Source organism: Thermomyces dupontii (assembly GCF_041956625.1).
Source record: "Thermomyces dupontii strain NRRL 2155 unplaced genomic scaffold VTN31scaffold_1, whole genome shotgun sequence".
Lineage (NCBI taxonomy): Eukaryota > Fungi > Ascomycota > Eurotiomycetes > Eurotiales > Trichocomaceae > Thermomyces > Thermomyces dupontii.
In genome coordinates this window covers 1,435,357-1,454,550 of record NW_027192307.1, presented here as the reverse complement: position 1 = coordinate 1,454,550, position 19,194 = coordinate 1,435,357, and the positions used below count along the sequence as shown (strand labels likewise).

The 19,194-nt window shown below is 54.9% G+C and overlaps 7 protein-coding genes across 7 annotated transcripts; 2 read left to right on the top strand and 5 right to left on the bottom strand.

Moving 5' to 3' along the window:
* Positions 1-438: 438 nt before the first annotated feature.
* Positions 439-4,398, bottom strand: VTN31DRAFT_544 (uncharacterized protein; the record flags this gene model as incomplete). Its single annotated transcript, XM_069405939.1, has 7 exons — positions 439-1,124; positions 1,191-1,534; positions 1,587-1,696; positions 1,749-2,048; positions 2,103-3,744; positions 3,795-4,005; positions 4,062-4,398. 7 exons carry the CDS (start codon positions 4,396-4,398, stop codon positions 439-441), a joined length of 3,630 nt encoding a protein of 1,209 aa, XP_069263400.1.
* A 411-nt stretch (positions 4,399-4,809) lies between these two features.
* Positions 4,810-5,827, top strand: VTN31DRAFT_543 (uncharacterized protein; the record flags this gene model as incomplete). Its single annotated transcript, XM_069405928.1, has 3 exons — positions 4,810-4,835; positions 4,887-5,757; positions 5,807-5,827. 3 exons carry the CDS (start codon positions 4,810-4,812, stop codon positions 5,825-5,827), a joined length of 918 nt encoding a protein of 305 aa, XP_069263399.1.
* A 536-nt stretch (positions 5,828-6,363) lies between these two features.
* VTN31DRAFT_542 (uncharacterized protein) lies at positions 6,364-8,088 on the bottom strand (the record flags this gene model as incomplete). Its single annotated transcript, XM_069405917.1, has 1 exon — positions 6,364-8,088. The coding sequence occupies one exon, from the start codon at positions 8,086-8,088 to the stop codon at positions 6,364-6,366; it is 1,725 nt and encodes a 574-aa protein (XP_069263398.1).
* A 1,646-nt stretch (positions 8,089-9,734) lies between these two features.
* VTN31DRAFT_541 (uncharacterized protein) lies at positions 9,735-9,964 on the bottom strand (the record flags this gene model as incomplete). The annotated part of the gene is made up of 2 exons (XM_069405906.1): positions 9,735-9,877; positions 9,928-9,964. 2 exons carry the CDS (start codon positions 9,962-9,964, stop codon positions 9,735-9,737), a joined length of 180 nt encoding a protein of 59 aa, XP_069263397.1.
* A 608-nt stretch (positions 9,965-10,572) lies between these two features.
* VTN31DRAFT_540 (uncharacterized protein) lies at positions 10,573-11,747 on the top strand (the record flags this gene model as incomplete). The annotated part of the gene is made up of 2 exons (XM_069405895.1): positions 10,573-10,664; positions 10,724-11,747. 2 exons carry the CDS (start codon positions 10,573-10,575, stop codon positions 11,745-11,747), a joined length of 1,116 nt encoding a protein of 371 aa, XP_069263396.1.
* Positions 11,748-12,036: 289 nt separating this feature from the next.
* Positions 12,037-13,947, bottom strand: VTN31DRAFT_539 (uncharacterized protein; the record flags this gene model as incomplete). Its single annotated transcript, XM_069405883.1, has 1 exon — positions 12,037-13,947. One exon carries the CDS (start codon positions 13,945-13,947, stop codon positions 12,037-12,039), a length of 1,911 nt encoding a protein of 636 aa, XP_069263395.1.
* Positions 13,948-15,179: 1,232 nt separating this feature from the next.
* Positions 15,180-18,154, bottom strand: VTN31DRAFT_538 (uncharacterized protein; the record flags this gene model as incomplete). Its single annotated transcript, XM_069405872.1, has 2 exons — positions 15,180-17,308; positions 17,377-18,154. The coding sequence occupies 2 exons, from the start codon at positions 18,152-18,154 to the stop codon at positions 15,180-15,182; spliced, it is 2,907 nt and encodes a 968-aa protein (XP_069263394.1).
* Between the last annotated feature and the right edge of the window lie 1,040 nt (positions 18,155-19,194).

Below are 19,194 nucleotides of genomic sequence, written 5' to 3'. Positions count from 1 at the left end.
GGCATGGCTTTTCCTCTCGACGTAGTCGGGATTGGTTTCTCATGCCTCAAGGGGGTGAAGGTGGTGCTGAGCTCATCATGTATGGATTGTTATGATAAGATGTGTTATGATTTGACGACATGCCATCGATGATGCTTTACTAGCGATTGGTGTTTGAAGGTTCTGGCGAAGAGCGACGACTTGCATTTACCGTGTTTTTGTCTCCAAATCGGAGGTTTTGCCCTTTTTTTTTTTTTTATTTTGAAGGCGTGCGATGTATGTCATTTGTCACTGCGGGATAGTCTGATAGATATCACATTATACCCACGAATGAATGTTGGCGTGATGTTTCTCGTTGCTTGTCCTGAACTGATATAACGTCTACATTGCACACGAATGATAATATTGCCAGGAACCGTCTATATGAAGGAAAATAGTGCATCTAATCTACACCGAGACTTATTGACTCGGAAGTAGTGGCTTCCAGTTGTTCATGTACGATGCATCCGGGTCGTTTCCACCCAGCAAGTCGTGCTCCGCGCTGCCATTGCTTCGACCTCGGTCCCCACTCTCCCCCTTCTCCCCCGGTGGACTTTGAAGCTGCGTTCTCCTTGGGGGGAGAGGAGGCTTGCGGGGCACTGGATTCCGTTGCGGAGGCTGTTGCACGTGATTGACGCTGGGTGTAGTGGTCGAAACGGGAGGAGACGGAGACAAACTCGACGACACTCGGAGTCCGACGGGCTTTCTGGGAATAGGAGGTGGCGATACTCCGGGTTTCCGTGACGAGGAGAAAGAGGACGCGGAGGAGGCGGTGGTGGGTTGGGGCAGTTGGAGCGCTGATGGGACCGAGACTGGCGAGGGAGATGGGGACGGGGATGGGAAACGGGGAGGAGTTGATCCGGAACTCGATCCGGGTTCTGGTGTCGATCGCACACTTGTCGGTGGGGGATGCGTTGTCGACACTGTGGTTGTCGCCGCCGTCGTCGCAATCGTTGTCGACGAAGGAGTCGGCTTCTTAGCGAGTCGTGGCGGTGGAGGAGCAGGGGCGGATTTACTGGAGACGTGGACCCAGTCGTCCGTGAGCGCAGGTGTCTGTCCGGGTCGGGGGGGCTTGACAGGAGTAGGTTCTGCATGGGAGCCTTGGCCTTTACATCCAATCTCAATATCTCTGCGAGGCGAAACGGCGTGCGCACGAAAGAGTTAATGCATACCTTGATCAAGCGTTCTCGCGCGTCGGGGCCCTGGAACAGGAGGGGGAGGGTGCCGTCCTCCTGGTGTGCCGGACCTCGAGCCTACTATCTCATCCCCGTCACTAAGATCCACTAGCGATTTCGAAACAGACAGGTCCTTCATCTCGGACCGTCGCCGCTCGTAGAGTTGGTGACGCAGCTGGTCTCTGGCCTGCTCGTTGACAATCCTGATCGTGCAATCGAACTGCGCGACTACGGGGCGATGGTCAGAGATTTTCAGGTCCGCGGTGTTGTAGTAAGTCTGACGGAGATTCGACCCTTTCCAGAGCACGCGATCGCACCAGGCAGGAGTGCGTGCCTTTTCCCTGGCTAAGAGTTAGAAGCTCGACTCTTGGAATTGGGAAGAATGGCACCAACGAAGTGTCATATTCATCGCTGCCTACATCATACTTGTAAGTAGGCGGAAATGTGATGGGACCCTCTAAGTAGGATGGGAACGCTCTTCCGGCCATCATTTGCAGGTTCAACTAAGCAGACGTTAGTTTGATTTTCTAGCTGCGAGAGTAATGAACCAAGTACCTGGTCGTTTGCAAGAAGTTCGTCGAGCTTGTTCTTCGCAGCCAATTCCCGAACCTCCTGGTTAGGGAGGTCGATGCGATAGTTAAAGTCGCCCAGCCAGATAATGGTGTCATGATCGTCGATTGTTTTGTTTCTCAAGAATCGGAGACCATGACTGATTGTCTCGTAGTCGCGGTTCCGTTCCTCGAAATTCGAAGCACCTGCAGCGAGATGAGCAGTGACAAAGCACAGCCGGGTGCTGGACATGTCAAGGCGGATTGCGCAGCCTCCCTTGTTGCCAGCCATTCCTGACAGTCCGGTCTAAATTCCCGTTAGTCACCAACATTGGCAGTTGCAGATGGGACCATCACATGCCTTTTTCACGCTTCCCTCGACATTTTTCACCTCTCCCAGGACGTCCGCGCGAACGTAGAGGAGAAGAGCTGCGCCGACGAGTTGCCCGCTCCGCAGGAGAACGTATTTGTCCTTTCCGAACCTCTCTGCGTATGAGTTCAGACAGTTGCGAACGGCTTCTTCCCACAAAATACGCGGACCTGGGTCCGTAGACATAATCTGCTGGGGGCTGAGCTCAACGATTTCCTGAAACGCAACGGCGACAATGGCCGGATCTTCCTGATCCTTCTCACGCATTGCCAAGAGCCACGGTGACAGGTCTGCAGTGACACTGTTCGACCTGCCATTGAGGTTGAATGTCCCAGTCCATATTTTGATCGTTTTGGACGAGGTATACTCATCGATCCGCCGGTTAAGCTCCGCAGAAACAATATCATTGACAGGGTCGTACAGGTCGACAGATACCTGATCCGGCAACCGTCCCAGCAGCATGTCGATCGTGTTTTGCCTGGCCTTATCCGCAAAATTGTTGACGTATAACCGCGTTGCACTCTTTCTGACGTCTGCGATGGCACCAGCCAGCGACATCTTTCCGTGCCGCGTGAACGAGGATTTGAGAGCGCCCGTTCCCGCGTAGATTTTTGAAAGAGCGTCACCATTGTCCGCCCACAGCGTCGCATGCCTCATCTGGATCTCGGGTACTATGCGACCTCCATACTGATGGAGGCAGAGTTCCAGGGCCATCAGACTTATAATAGTCTGCACGAGGTTGGTTCTATCCAGGCAATCCAAGCAGTTGGTTCTGAAAACCCCCTCTTGCTGTAAGACCACTGTTGAACTCTTTCGTTTCGCTTCGACATCCACCAGAGTACTTTCGCCACTGTCATCACTCAAGAAGTATCCAAATCCGACCAATGCGTTCCAAATAATATGACGGATCTGATTACTAGCTTCATAGCCCTGCGCTCCGCGGGTCTCGGCATGAAAGTCGTACTCTGTTAGTCTTGACAGATGATGATCCACAGCCAATGAATCCTCCTTTTGCTGCCTTTTGGATCTGTCTGCGATGTGTCGACGGAATCGGGCAGATAGCTCTGCCTCCCCCGCCTTTTCCTCACTTAAGAGGTTGACGGTATGAACAGCGCCATAGTTGAGCTCCAGACTCTCAAAATGCTTTTCGAAAGCATGCCTCGTCGCTTCAAACGAGCGGGCAATCTCAATCTTTTGCTGTCCCGGAAGCAACCCGGGACTTTGTTCCCAGAAAACAGGGACAGAGCCTCGAATTTGCACATACGAAAAAGAGAACCCCGGGGGACACCACATAATTGTCTCGGTCTCAACAAAGTTCGCAACAAACCCATCGTCGTCAATTCCCCGAGAATTAAACCGGGTGCCTGCCCGGCGAGACGACAAGCGAGAAATAACAGTCAAAGTTGACGGAACGTCGGACCGTAAGTGAGGCACAGGAGACACTGACGCCGGAATGGACAAAGTGCCTGCGAAGCCTCGGATGACGGACGTCAACATGTATGAAGCATCAAGACGGGCTTTGTCATGGGCCGCTAAGCGACTTCGGAATAGCAAAAGCGGAGCTATCATGTAAGAGTTCCATAACATATCTTCATCCAGGCCTTCGATGTCGAAGCCGGCTGAAGTATTTGATCTAGGCGGTTGGTCAGTCCGGCAGTCCAGCAAGCTTGTGAGACTACATACCGATCCTGAAGCCGTTCTGTCAAGTTCAAGTCCACGCTATAGTAGAAACTCCCATCACTCAGGAGCTTCTTCAGCGCCAGAAACGGGTGATCTGTGATAATTTCCCGTTGGCCATGGACAGTATCCTCCTCCTCCGCCTCCTCCTCTACAGCAAAACTGGCTGTTGACTGAAGGTGTTCAACATAGTCATAATCCGATCGATTCAAACAATCTAGTATGAGTCAATATTTATAATCGTCCGGATGTCTTGGTGCAATTGGCTCGTACAGAATTCGACATTATCAATCCGCAGCACCGTCTCCCCCGGCCGCACCGATGCGGCGCGAGATGACGCTGTGACGACGCATACGAACACATCATTGTTCTTAGAAATGACACCTAGGGTCCCATGACCTTCACCAAGCGGTCTGTAATCTCGTAAATCGACGGAGGATTTCGAAGAGAACTCCACCAAGCAGCGGGGTTGCTCGGGACGAGCATTCAGTGGGGCATTCCGGTAAGTGTCGGCGGACTGTTGTGCGTGACGGAAGAGCAGGACGGAGTCGGATTTTACTAGGGCAATGGTACGCGGCTTGTCTCGACAGAGAACGCGCAAGGAGGACATTTCCTGTTCGTCTGATGTATTCCTTGCTCAGGTTGACCGCATCTTGGAGCGTGGCGACTTGTGTATTGACTGGGGCGACGGCACGGCCTGCGGCGAATTGTACCTGGGATTTATAAAATCTGCTGGCCGGCTGCGGGAATCAAGTTCTTCTGAGATTTCGGAATACCATGACAATGCGAAAAGCCCCGTCGCATGGTTGATCAGGCTCTACACCTATGAGTCGTGCTGGGACTAGCAGGATGTATTACGGCCAGCAGCGGTTATTACCAGAAAAGGTTTAGCGTTGATGAGCAATCTTATCTCTGCGGGTCTGAAATTTTTCCCATTGACAGGGACCGACATCGACACCTCCGTCGAATCGGCTCCTCGTTCATCAATCAGGACTGCAAACCCATTGTACATGCCGCCGACATGGGTCTTGCAGCTCCCAAGAAGAAGCGAGTTCTGTCCACTCGTTGCAATGTGTACTTTTACTGACCGTGGAATAGGAAGGTCAAGCTCTCCCACGATCCGAACAATACACGATGGGCTCGATCGACTGAGGGGTTTGGACACAAAATCCTGATTGCCCAGGGCTGGACCCCTGGGAGTCTTCTAGGAGCGCGTAACGCGAAGCACGCCGAGCACTACACGGCCGCCAGTGCGTCGCATATAAGAGTCGCCATCAAAGATGATAACCTGGGTCTCGGGGCACGCCCGCGCGGGATGGGAGACGATGAGCCTACAGGACTGAGCGCATTTCAGGGACTACTGGGACGGCTGAATGGCAAGAGTGACGCCGAGCTTGCAGAGGAGCAGCGGAAACGCGACGATGCCAAGCTAGCAATGTATGCGCAGAGGAAATATAACGCCATCCAATTCATTAGCGGTGGCTTCCTGGTTCCGGAGGATGTGACTCCGAGATCGCAGTCGGATGAATCTAAAAAAGAGACAGACGTGAAGGACAGTGAAGCGACGAGCCAGGACTCGGACAAGGCGGATGCGAAGACAGAGAGGATATCGAAGGTGAAGGATAAAGACGAAGGGGACAAGAAGGATAAGGAGAAAAAGAAAAAGAAGAAAGACAAGGAGAAGAAAGGCAAGAAGGAGAAGGGAAAGAAAAAGAAGAAGAAGAAGGAAAAGGAAGAATCAGACGAGTCGGACAAAAAGTCGAAAAAACGCAAAGCATCATCCTCTCCCTTGAGCGACGACGAAGCATCTGAGACTCAAAACCCATCATCATCAGACGAAGCGGTCAAAACGACAGCTAGCCAGGCAGCGAAATCGCGGTCACAGACCCCTATTGGGCGACAAGCCATCAGGGGGCGTCACATTCAGCAAAAGAAGAGAGCGGTCATGGACGAGCGATCATTACAAGAGGTAAGTTCATCAGTCGAGCGGATGTGTGGACCGCACTGACATGGAGTAGATATTCATGGTCAAGGCATGATGTTTTTGACTTTCAAGCGACTGGCGTTCGATGGATGAGACATTATGACGGGTTCATGCATAGAGCATAGATTTTCATGGATAATAGCGGGACCACAATCATCATACTACTTTTTTGCGAGTCTCACAATCCTTCTGCTGGAAGCCTGGACGGAGCTTGCACCGGCTGGCAATTCGAGAGCTCAGACGATCGATCAAAACCCAAGTCGGTCAACTGCTACAATGTCGCCAGTTGCAGGTCCGGTGGGATTATTGCTTCTCCGTTTGAATCCTAGCCGCAACTGGAATCATCCAGTACGTCGTAATGTATGTCGTAATCCTTACTATTATAAAGTATCCTTGTACGTAGTACCTGGGACAAGCAACGTACTACATGTACTTTACTGGATTGTATGGTTCGAGTATGGACAGACCATGCGCAAATGACTTGTTTGGGTTCCATTGTACGGCGCTGGTACGTCCACAGAACTTGCACCGGTTGGGAAGTAAAGTCCAAAGCAATGTCCGGGCATCGTAGTTCTAGAATGGTGATAGCTTTCAGAGTTTCTGACGAATTCCCTCGGCTCCTCCCTTGTCCTTTTGTTTCTTGAGGATCCGGTCAAGGCTTTTGACGCTGATAAGAGTGTTTGGATGATCAGGCCCCAAGACCTTCTCTCGTCCCTCTAGCGCCCGTCGAAACATTGCCTTTGCTTTTTCGTACTGCCCTAGCCTTTCAAGGGCAACGCCCAGGTTGCTCACGCTGATGAGGGTGTCTGGATGATTGAGCCCCAGCACCTTCTCTCGTCCCACTAGCGCCCGTCGAAACATTGCTTCTGCCCTTTCGTGCTGCCCTAGTCTCCCAAGGGCGGTCCCCAGGTTGTCCACGCTGGCGAGGGTATCCGGATGATCACAACCCAGCACCTTCTCTTGTCCCTCTAGTGCCTGTCGATACATTGCCTCCGCCCTTTCGAACTCTCCTTGAGACTCAAGAATGTTGGCCAGGCCGTTGACGCTGGCGAGGGTGTCTGGATGATCACACCCCAGCATCTTCCCTTGTCCCTCCAGTGCCCGCCGATACATTGCCTCTGCCTTCTCGTACTGTCCTTGATTTCGAAGGACGTCACCCAAGTCGCGGAGACTGGCGAGAGTGCGCGGATGATCAGACCCAAGCACCTTCTCTCGTCCCTCTAGTGCCCGTCGATGCATTGTCTCTGCTTTTTCGTACGGTCCTCGACTTAGCAGGACGCGACCCAAGAAGCAGAAGCTTGCGAGGGTATCTGGATGATCGGGTCCCATGATCTTCTCTCGTCCCTCCAGCGCCCGCCGAAGCATCGCTTCTGCCTCTTCGTACTGCCCTAGCGCACCAAGGGTGACGCCCAGGATGCTGACGCTGGCGAGGGTGTCTGGATGGTCATACCCCAGCATCTTCTCTCGTACCTCTAGTACCCGCCGATGCATTGGTTCTGACTTTTCGTACTTTCCCTGATACCAAAAGGCGCTGCTCAGGTTGTTGACGCTTGCAATGGTGTCTGGATGATCGGGCCCCAACACCTTCTCTCGTCCTTCCAGCGCCAGTCTATGCATCTCCTCTGCTTTTCTGTACTGTCCTTGATGTCGGAGGGTGACGCCCAGGTTGTCGACGCTGGCGAGGGTATCCAAATGATCCGGCCCCAGCACTGTCTCTCTTCCCTCCAATGCGCGTCGATGCATCGTCTCTGCTTCACGATACTGACCCAGAATCTGAAGGCCGCACCCTACTTTGAAAAGGAGATCCGCAATTCCTTTCTCTGCAGCCGATTGACGCTCGAGAATATGCCGAGTATGAGGTAGGTAGTCCGCCAATTCCCCCTCTTCCACTCGTTGTAGCACCTTGGCTGTCCATTCTTCGAGCTCTCCTTGCTTGTCTAGCCGATTTAACATTGCCAGTCGAACCAGTCGGTGCATGTCAAACATGTCCGACTCCTCTCTTTCAGTAATGAAAGCGTACGCTTTCAGTGTTCCAAGGGCATCCTCTGCCTCCAGAGTCCAGGCATCTCCAGGAAGGAAAGACCGCGGAATAGCTTTCTCGCTCAGGAAACAAATGAACTTGAGATAATCAGCAGCGAGAGGATCATGGTCCGCAATCTGGCGAAATGAGATGAGCCATGTTGCAGCAATCGGATTCTGCGCCTCCCTGTATCGATGGCTGTCTTCAAAATCCCTGCTCAACAACTGGACCATATTCTCGTCACTCGACTGGCAATACTCGAGATACCTTGTCATCGAGATCTGTTTCTTGGCCATATATGCCGAAGCTTGCCTGATGGCAAGGGGGCAGGTGACCAAGAACGTCGAGAACTTTTGCTGTATCGTTCCGGTTGCTCATCTGATCCTTTGTCAGATGCGTCTCCAAAAATTTGAAGCCCTCCTTCTCGCTCATGCTGTCGACATCATCGAAAATATTCAGCGCGGAAACTCCGAGCTGCACTATCAACTCACGGTTCCGAGACGTGAACAGCAGAGGGCCTTGCCGACTGAACGGGAGATAGCGGGCGAGATTTGTGCTGCCGTCGAAAAGGTCAGGGCTGTCGGCGTTATCAACAATCATGAGCCAGCTACCCGCGCTTTATTGCCCAGGGCGTTTTTGACAAGCTCCTCCATGTCTGCGTTTTCATCATTGATCCCGTCAATTTCCAACAACCGGCCGATGTTTCTGTAGGCGTTTCTGAAGCTAACGGCGTCTATGGCCGGGATCCAAAAGACGGAGCAGTCGGGGTGCCTCTCGCGGACTCGGAAGGCAACTTCCAGTGCAATCTGCGTCTTCCCGACGCCCCCAAGCCGACGATAGCAGTTCTTTGACAGTCATCTGCATCCATTCTGGGCGGAAAAATTGCGAGAAGCTGTTTCGAAAGTGATTCTCGACCAACGAAACTCTTGATTCTTCCAAAGGGCACTGCAAAGTGGCGAGCTGTAGCTTGCTGGCGCCCATCTCCATCAGCGGAGACACTGCCGGAGAGGAGGTCAACAAATCTCCTGATAGCCCTCTCATTCTCAGCCAGATAATTACGAGTATGTGCCGAGATGGTGCTGGCCTTTTCCCAGTCTGACAGCGTAATGTCTTTCAGGCCTTGATCAACATTGAATCGGAAATATTGGTTGTCGTCATCGAACCGATCAGACAAACTGCGAGCCACCCTTTTAAACGATGTGGCCATACTTCTCAACGCATTGAGAATTGACGCTCGAGAATCCTCAATGGTAACCACATCTCCAAGGCCGGTGCCTATGCTCAGGATCCGCATCAGGCGGCGTTCCGGAAACTGCCTGCGAGCCTCGTGGACAAGGACTTCGCACGGGTTGTTGTACTCGAAAGCAGCATCTACAAACTCGATGTCATCGCGTCCAAGTCTTATTGATTCGAAGAAACCGACTGCCGCTGATGTGGCCCGTGCAACTTCCCAAATGGTGCACGATTCAAAGGCAGTTGATGAATCATAGGTCTTTGAGAGCGTAGGAGCGACATTGACATTGTCTTTGGTAATGGTTAAGACCACCCTATGGTTCAGTAGCTCATGTTGGACAATGGTATTTCTGGTACAGTCTCAGAGTACGTCTTTGTGCAAGTGGGATCGCGAAAAAGCGTGTTTTCGTGCGGACACGTCTGAGCGGTCGATTGATCTTCGTTCCGGCGGATATTGCATTCTTCTTCCATAGAGAATTTCTCACTGTTGATTTAATTGTATCTTTCAGACGCCCGGCAGAGAAGGCAGGCCCATATTGGGCTCTCGACGTTGATTTCCACATGGATTCAGGTGTGAAGGCCTGCCTGGCGACATCCCGGTACTCTTTGATGCAGTCATCGACCGTCATGCGCAATCTCCCGAGCATAATCGCAATGACGCTGTGTCAGTCTGCCAACGTGGGTGCTACTATCACGCAGGCAGTCGACATCACCCTCCGGTGCCTGTGCCCCCGATCAAGTCAAAGTGCTCACATGGCCGGGGGACATGGCTAAGGCCGTTCTTGTCGCGAATCTTCTCCATTATATCTTCGAGGATGAGGAGACTGGAGAGGCCCCGGACCCCGCCGCCATCTCAAGCTGGGTCAGCGGAAGCAAATGAGTTGAGAGGAAGGGCGCCATACCCAAGGAGAGGATCTTCACCGGCTCCTGTGAACCCATGATGGATTTGGTTTGATCCGATCTATAAATACCGAGTACACGTGCTGTCAACGATTCACCTCAGTTCCAACTACTACCAAGGATTGAAGTTTGAACCCGATGCTCAAACTGCGACGGAGTTTGCAGCCCTCGGACGGGCATACCCTTCTCCATCCGTCTTACAGCTGCGGCTCAGCAGCCTCAGCTCACCCCGCAGGACAGGTTCCTTAACCATTGGCACGTGATGATTTGGCGCAATAAACTCAGCATGCTTGAGAATGTGGGATTTTCTGCTGAGTGAGGGAGACGGGGGCTGGTTAACTCTGCAGTAGTTTAGTTGGTTGTGGTGGATATTATTTGCCCCCTATCCTCTGTCGGGCGACGATCAGCCCAAGTACATAGGCTGATTACCCTAAGGGGCTTCGCCGCTCCAGCAACGTCATATACACCAAGACCAGAGCTCGACTCACCCAATCCCGACAGCACCAACGCAGACATCTCTCTCCGAATTCCTTTATATATCACAGCCAATGCTGCACACTGTTAGAAGAAAGAATCTCGAACGCGGCGCGACAAGCAACCCTGAGCACGTCGTCCATGTTCCGAGGCCGTGAGAAGCTCAGCCGACGATGCCCGCTGATAGCTCGAAGTCCGCAGCAGACAATGGCAAGCCGCAAATGGAGTCGCATCCAGCGATCGCAGAGTCCTCTGAAAGGCGGGGGTTAGACTTCACAATCCGACCATTAACTGCAAGAAACTAACCTGTGAAACTCCATGTAGAATCCGATGGGCGCCCCTCAACATCTGCCTCGAGCGACGACTCCAAACACTGGTTGTGCTCGCCCATTCGGTGACCATTGCAACTTTCCTGACCATCTTCTTCCTCGTCTGCGCGATCCCGCTGTCCTGGCCGCTGATAGTGCCGTACCTGATCTATATCCTCTTTTCCAACGCCGGCTCATCCGGCACGCTGCGGCTGCGGAGCGCCACCATGCGCTCGCTGCCCATCTGGCGGTTCTACGCTGGGTACTTCTCTGCGCGGCTGCACCGGACGGTGCCGCTGGTGCCGACTCGCAAGTACATCTTTGGCTACCATCCGCACGGGATCATCTCGCACGGAGCATTCGCAGCGTTTGCGACGGAGGCGCTTGGCTTCTCGCGACTGTTTCCCGGCATTACCAACACGCTGCTCACTCTCGATTCCAATTTCCGCGTGCCGTTTTACCGTGAGTACATCATGAGCATGGGGCTCGCGAGCGTGTCGCGCGAGTCGTGTGAGAATATCCTCACACACGGCGGCGCGGACGGCGAAGGAATGGGCCGCGCCATCACCATCGTCGTCGGGGGCGCGCGTGAATCGCTGGATGCGCGGCCCGGCACCATGCGCCTCGTGCTCAAGAACCGCAAGGGGTTCATGAAACTCGCGGTGCGGACGGGCGCGGACCTCGTCCCCGTGCTGGGGTTCGGCGAGAACGATCTCTACGAGCAGGTGGACTCGGCGAAACACCCTATTATCCATAAATTTCAGCTGCTGGTCAAGAAGGCGTTGGGCTTCACCATCCCGCTGTTTCATGCCCGGGGCGTGTTCAACTACGATGTTGGGCTCATGCCGTATCGGCGGCCGTTGAATATCGTCGTGGGCAGGCCCATTCCGGTCGAGCGCCAGGAAAATAGAGATAAGATCGACGATGAATATATCAACGAGCTACATGCGCGGTATGTCCAGGAGCTGCGCCGGTTGTGGGAGGAATATCGGGATGTGTACGCGCCGAACCGGAAGTCGGAGTTGGAGATTGTTGCATAGACTACTACTATCGTTCTGGGCAATTTCGGCATTCGACTTAGCCTTGTCTACATTTGCAGTCATCATTCATAGATGGTTCTTTTAGATACCGTCATGGCCTGCCAACAACACTGTACTCCGCGCCAATGCAAGGACGACAAACGAGCGCCTCGATGCGAGAAGGCAGGCAGCCCCAGCAGCTCCCAAATCAATGCAATATCGCCATGGTGACACCCAAAACAACCCAACCCCTCCAACGCCACACGCTTAGCATATATTCCCTTATGTACAATGAACGCAAGTTAAGAGGTCAAGGGATCGTCAACATCCAGTCCCACCCCCCATCAATATTATGCCACGCCCCTTCGGCAATCGCGCGGTCCCAGCCCATCATCACAGCCAGCAGACGACACGTCACGGTACTGATCCCGCAAATCACGTGGTCCGTCTGCGCCAGGACCGCGATATCAAGGAGGTATGCTCTGCCGACCAATTCCCGAAGCGCGAGTACGTTGGCCGATGGGTTGTAGCGGTGGGAGGCGGAGTTAGCACGTACAATATCCTTCAACTCCTCCAGCGGGTTCAGAGGGGGAGGAGGAGGAGGATCAGGAGAAGAAGGAGGGGAAGGAGGCGGGGGAGGAGCAGGAGTGGACTGTTTTTGTAGTTCCCGCCATTTATCCGCCGAGGGTTTGTCGGTGATGACATGTCGGATGTGCGGCGTACCGAGCGACCAGAACATGTCCTTGAAGAACCCGCCCTCCCAGCCGATGGCGTTGTCGACGGGCGGAGGCGGGGCGCTGCTGTCGCGCCGGGCCTCCAGTGCGGATTTGCTGGCGAGCCAGATGTAGGACTGCGCCTTGACGGCGCCCTGCAATTCGGGAGCGTTGTATACCTCCGGGTCATCTGAGGCGACGATCATGCGCGAGGAAAGCGCCGTCGTTGTCGCGACGTCCGCGTCATCGTCCTGCTGGTGTCCACCAGTATACGAGGAGAAAAGGCCGTCCGAGTCTACGAGGACGCTGCGGAGGACATTTCGCGCCTCTTCCGCGTATCGTTCGAGCGGGAGATAGGATTCCCGGTACAGCGACTCCAGGGGATGCAGGTCACCCCGCCGGACGTGGATGCCGATCTGGACCCCTCCGTGCTGATGAGTTTCTTGGTCCAGCTGCTGCTCCCGCCGTTGCAGGTACATAGCGTCGTTGGGAGATAGGTGGAACAACGCCTCGTACCCAGCCCGGGCGAGCTCAAAGACGCGCCTCTGCTGCTCGGCACTGCTTTTTCCATGCCGTCGATAGTGCCTGTGAAATTCTTCCCCAAAGACGTACGGCGCACTGGCTGCCGACACGACCAGGTGTTTCGCCTGCAACGGACAGGGCACGCGCTGCGGCACCGGCGGCGGGCGACAGCGCGGCAACGGCGGCGGCGCAAAGTAGGTCGAGTATCGCCCATAGGCCCAATTGCGGTCGTCGATAAAGAAGCTGCGTCCCTGCTGCTGGGCGAGGCCGTAGCTGAGCCACAGGTACAGCAAGGTATTGCCCATGCCGGCCTCGTCAGACTGCAGAACAAAGGTCAGGCTGGATTCGCAGATGCCAGACTGTTTGTCCGAACTTCGCCGTCGTCGGGGCCCGCGGCGCAGGATGCCCATCCTTTGTGCGTCGGCTACTTCCAGGTAGTTTGGGTCTCGATGGTCGTAATCAAAGGCATTGCTTTCGTTCTTGTTGGACAACTCCCGCGAGGCTTCGACGCAGTGTGCACAGAGATCCTCGATCTCCGACGGAGATGGCACCCCGGGAATCCATAGCGTCCATTTGCGCCGTCCCCAGCGGCTGACCACAACCACAGGCGCGGCCACGTCCGGCAGCTGCTCGACCAGGCGGTACGAACCATCTAACAACGACACCGGCGATAGCGAGGGGGCCCATTGGCGAACCACCTGCGGAACGACCCGAATCAACCACAGCGCCATCTGCAGCAGACCGAACATCATCACCAGCCAGGACATCAACCGGATGGCCTTGCGGCGTGCCGATCCGGGCCGTCGCTTGCCATAGCTGGGGATGATTGACGGCAGTACGGGCGAGGGCAGAGGCGAATCGGCCAGCGGAGGGGCGAGGAACGTCGTTGTCTTCGTTGTCGTTGTCGTCGTCGTCGTTCGGCTCTGCCCTGGAGACTGCAGGCCGGCCGTCAACGTGTTGGACGACGGCGTCCGCCGAAGAGACATCCTCGGGGGATTCCGTCTGGATGAGATGATCATGACTTCGAACAATTCATGGGAGCGGGACAGATCAATCACCGCGCAGCGGCTCGATCCGATAGAGAAAAAAAATAGCACCTTTCTTTTTCTCTTCTCAATAGTTCAAGCTTCTGTCACCATGTTCAGTCCACTTTCATTGTCTCCAAGGGCGCATGTCTACTAACCGGATTTTTTCCGAATGCCTGCCATCATCGTTCGCTCTCCACCTTGTCCAGCAGGCGATCACCAACAATGGGGGCCAGAAGGAGTCGACCATCCACTAGTTCGTAGTTCCGGCCGCGGCAGTTGTTGTATTATTCATAAGTTCATGTCCAAAACCCTATAAAAACAGGGAGCCAGAGATACAAATATTAACACAAAGACCATCGGTTCATCTCAAGTCGGGGGCTACGGAGAACGTTTGAATAAAATAAAATAAACGTTTGGACTGATGAAACCGCAAAGCCTATCTGACCCATCATTCGATCCAGGAGCTCTTCAACTACTGTACAGTATATGTACATACTATATAACACTCCATGCCACCACATCACCATCTCACATCCTGCGCTCATTGTTCCAGCATCGTGGGACATGTTGATTCGACCTCTCGTATCAGTATGACCGCATTGGGCTAAATCACTTTCAGGATTTTGACTTGTTCTGATTGGTCCGATTGTTCGGCCTAGTGAACGGGTCAACTAAGATCCACCAATCGGGCACCAAGTTAGGGTTGAGGGCTTGCATGGGGGTGCGGAAGATGAAACGCGGTGGAGTCCTTTGTCAGGAAAGGGGCCCCTCGGCTGTAACCAATAATTGCCCGATTGAGTCTTCATAGAGCAGAAACTCAGGGATCATCTAGGTATATACCTTAAGGTACTAGATAAAAATACTAGAGAGAAGCAAGGATAGAAAAAGATAACGGGTATCAGTCCATTCGGTAACTACTACCTAGGTATATACGACAGTACCAATACACTGAAAAACGAATCATAATCACCCATTCTCTTTTCTTGAAAAGAGTCCTCCGGGGAAAGTAGAATCAAAGACAATGGGAATAAAGAAACCGACGCCACAAATGATCAATCTGGTAAACGTCGCCCATAGATTCCGAACGCAGTACACAGTGGTATATGATCGAGAAAAGAAAAAGGCACAAGAATCCCATCAAATAATCAGCTCGATAGGTAAAAAAAAAAACAAAGGCAAAGGGGGGAATCTCATGAGGTTGCCTCCGACATCTCGGGATTGCCCTCTTGCGTGGTCTTCGTCTCCTTCGTTTCGTTGGTCTCCTTCATCTCCTTGGGCTCTTGAACTTCCCGCCCCGGAGAAGGCGCCCGCAGAGGAGGAACGGGTCCGACGCTGTTGCGCGGGTTCATGATGCCGCTGACCACCCGCATACTGCCGCGCGACGACTTGACGAGATGCCCTTGCTCGACGCGGTCTTGGATCATCTCGTCCAGCATGCGCGACACCTCGTCCATGCTCTTGCGCCGGTTCTCCGGCGGCTTGTCCGGCGAGTGCAGCGGGTTGTGCCCGTTCTCGCCCGTCGACACCGCCGCCGGGGCGCTGGCCAGTGAGCTGGTGTTGCTGCCCTGGCTGAGATGTCCGTTGCGTGCGCGGGGCCCGACCAGATCCGCCGCCATCTGCGCAATGTCGCGCTGACGGGCGGCCGACCGCAGAGCCGTAAGCATTCGATCCTTGTCGTCCAGTTGTGCGCGGAGCTCCTGGATCTCCATGTCCTTCTCCCGCAACAGCTGAATGAGTTCCGACTCGTCGGCATTCTTGAGCTGCGACAAACTCGACATGCGAGACTGGCTGGCGCGCCGTGCTTGAAGAAGCCGTCGCTCCAGAGTGTTGATGTACCGATTCTTGTCGCTGAGATCCGCCTGCAGAGCCGCTACTTGCATTTGAAGGCTGGCGACGCCGTCGCCAAACTCGCCGATCGTGTCGTCATCGTCGTCCTGCACCAGCGACGACCGCGACGCCGGGGCGCCGCTGCGCATCGACATCTGGGACACCGCGCGGCGCAACGACCTGTACTCAATCGTGGACTGGCTCGCCGATGACCGCAATGACCGCGTGCCGGATTCGTTCGTGGCAGAGATTCGAGAGAACCGATCGGCCTGGCTGTTGACGCCCATCGATTTGGACGACAGGATGAGCCGGTTGAGATGCTCGATCCGCTCCTTGAGTGCAGTGCGCGCCAGCTGGATTTCCAGCATCTGCTCCTCGTGCCGAGCGGCGGCCTCGCGCTCCATCTTCTCCTGTTCGAGCTTGGCTTCCTTTTCCGCCTGCGCTTTGGCCTGGCTCTCCAGCTGCGCGCGGAGGCTCTGGATCTCCTGCCGATAACGCTCGAGCAGCACCCGACTGCCGCCGTCGCCGTTGGCGCCGTACGACTCCTCGGCCCGCTTCGCATGGCTGATGATGTTGTTCTTTGCCCGGGCGGCGAACTTGAGGGTGTTGAGCGTCTCGGTGGTGTGGGTATTGGCCGAGGCCGAGCTGCCAGCCGATCCAAGCTGGATGGTGCAGAGGATGCTGACGAGCGAATTGCCGGACAATGCAGGCTGCAGCAACCGGGTCAGTTTGCTGTCCCGGTAAGGCAGATGTTTGTCCCCGCCCCTGTCCTTGCTCTCGGCCAACTTTGCAATCACGTTGCCCAGAGTCAGCAAGCTCTTGTTGATATGAGCTCCTTCTTGACGTCGCTCCTTGCTCTCCGCCGCGCGCTCGGACCCGGCCAGATCGATGAGGCTCAGCGTGGACACCCGCACGCCGCCGGGCATGATCCCCGAGCGTTTATCCGCGGAACCGCCGCTGCCGCCGGGGTTGCGCTCGCGGCTTTCCACGACGATCTGGACGACTGCGTGACTACGGGAACTGCGGGCGTTGAACTGGGTCCCCGCGGTGCGCCGCGCATTGTCGCCTCGAGCAATGACTCGGAGAAGCTGCGTGGGGCTCTGAACGATTTCTTCCTTGAGCGGCGTGGCATAGACACCGCGCTTGCTGTCCTCGCGCAGTTTGATCTCTTCTGGCTGAACGCCTCCAATCCCATTGCCTTGGGGAGGCGACAGGAGATCGTGGATCTTTTCGTTGTAGATCTCCAGGTAGCTCACACGGAGCAAGAACTCCCGGTGCGGCGTCTCACGAATGTACGAGAAGATGTCGGTGATGGCCAACGGAATGACACCGGGTGACGAGGCCGTACCCTGCATGGAGAAGGTCTTGCCGGTGCCAGTCATACCATAAGCAAACACGGTTCCATGGTATCCTTCCATGACTCGGCGCACGAGGCGCTTTGCTGCGGCATCGTACACTTTGGCGTTGTTGTCATGAGCCGTAAACACATTATCTGAACACGTCGTCAGCATTCGCCTAGACCATGCGACTTTTTGTGAGGAGTCCCTTGGGTAGACATACCATAATAGTATTCAGAAATCTCTTTTCCTTTGAATGCAATCATGGCTCTTCGGCCGTCCACTAGCCACTCGCCTTCCGACCGACTGTCCCCTCCGCCCACATCGGGTTTGACGCGGACGCTAACGATCACATTACCCTTGTCCTTACGGCCACTCTTTTTGGAGGATTCACCGGCATCAGCCACCGGACGGCCCGCGTCTTCTGGCTCCTCCAGAGTGGTGGCGCTCGTGGAGTAGGAACCCTGTGCCGACGAGCTGCGGCTCAGCGGCGAGGACGGACCCTCTGCAATCCCGTTGACCACCGCCTTGGCTTCGCCGCCATTGCTCAAGAGAGAAGGTGTTTGTTTGGAACTACGGCGGCTGGGAATGGACGTTGGTCCGGAGCCCGCCCTTCCTTTCTTCCCGGCACCGGCCACTTTGTACAGATCTGGAGAGCTGCCCTTGGACGTCAGCGTTGGTGAACCCGCGTTCGAGCCAGGCGTTCTGGGGGGCTGGGGGAACGCGGCGATGCTGACCGATCGGCGGAGGGGATTGTCTGCGTTTGCGGCGGGCACGGGCGACCGCGGCGTGCCGGAGACGGAGCGCGGCGACGCTATGCCGGAGCCCGGTTGCGACGGACGCGGAGACGAGGGTGGTCGCAGTTTGGACGGGTTGGGAGATGTGGCGCGCGGCAGACTGGACGCGGCGGAGGGAGACTTCAATTTGGAGGATGGTCCATCGCCCGTCGGAGTGCTGGTCGCCAACCGCGAGGGTTGCGGGAGGGCCGATGGCGTGGCCATGGTTTCGCTGATGCTGGCGGTTTGCGAAACGTGGGGGTTCGGTGGATTTTGTTCCGTGGAAACGGGGCCAGAACGAGGACGCGGGTCAGGGGCGACCCGGCAGCATGCGGAACGCGATGTTTACGCCCGAGATTCGATGGACGCAGCTATGATTTGGTCAGTTCAAGTATGACTGAAGAAAAATTTCACGTTTCGAGTCCCCGATCCGAGCCATTCGGGCCACTCACTCATCGACTGCCGCGCACTCTGCGCGTGTGCCCTGACTCTCCGGTATCGGCCCAACGGGGCTGTTCACTCGACGCAAAATCGCCGCCAGTTGTGATGACGTTTTCTCGATCGCAATGGTCGCAGAGACTCGATGATGGCGCGAGATGAGTCGAAATCGAAACCACTAGCTCTCTGGCATACCAACTGCAGAAGCACAGGGTAAATATTGAATCACGCGGAGAAAGCAATCAACCATGTCCTTGCGCACAAGGGAGAAGGAGAGGAAGAGAGGGAGGAAAGGGTGAATTCAAGCTGCCAGGAGAGAAGAAAAGTCAGGAAATCACCCGCAATCAGTCGGAAAATGCAACGGGGGAAGATTTAGTGGGAGGAGGCTAAGTCCGATCAACCTTTTGGCGTGAACGAGACGAGCGAGCGATCAGGGGGAAAATGCTGCCATGCTAGCCCATGATTATGTCTTAACCTAGTACGGAGTACATAGGTAGTTATTCTCTACAGAATGGGAGTCGGTGCATGTTTATTGGCTCCGGGCAGTGTTGCTCTCCTCTGTGCTTCTGTTACTTACTGGGTTGTCTTCACTCAGGAACACGGCCTATGCCCATCGTACCACAATGAAGAGGTGAACTGACTGGTCTTTCTCTGCCCCTGATTAACTTCACCCAAGCAGAAGAGACTAAGCAGGAGTCCGCGATCCAGGATCGTGATGGCTTGGATGATTGGCGCCTTGGGTCCTTGGCGCTCGTGGGTATTTGCAATTGTGGAGCTTAGTCATCATTTCTTTCTAGTTCAGGTTAGCAATGCGAAATTGCAGTCAA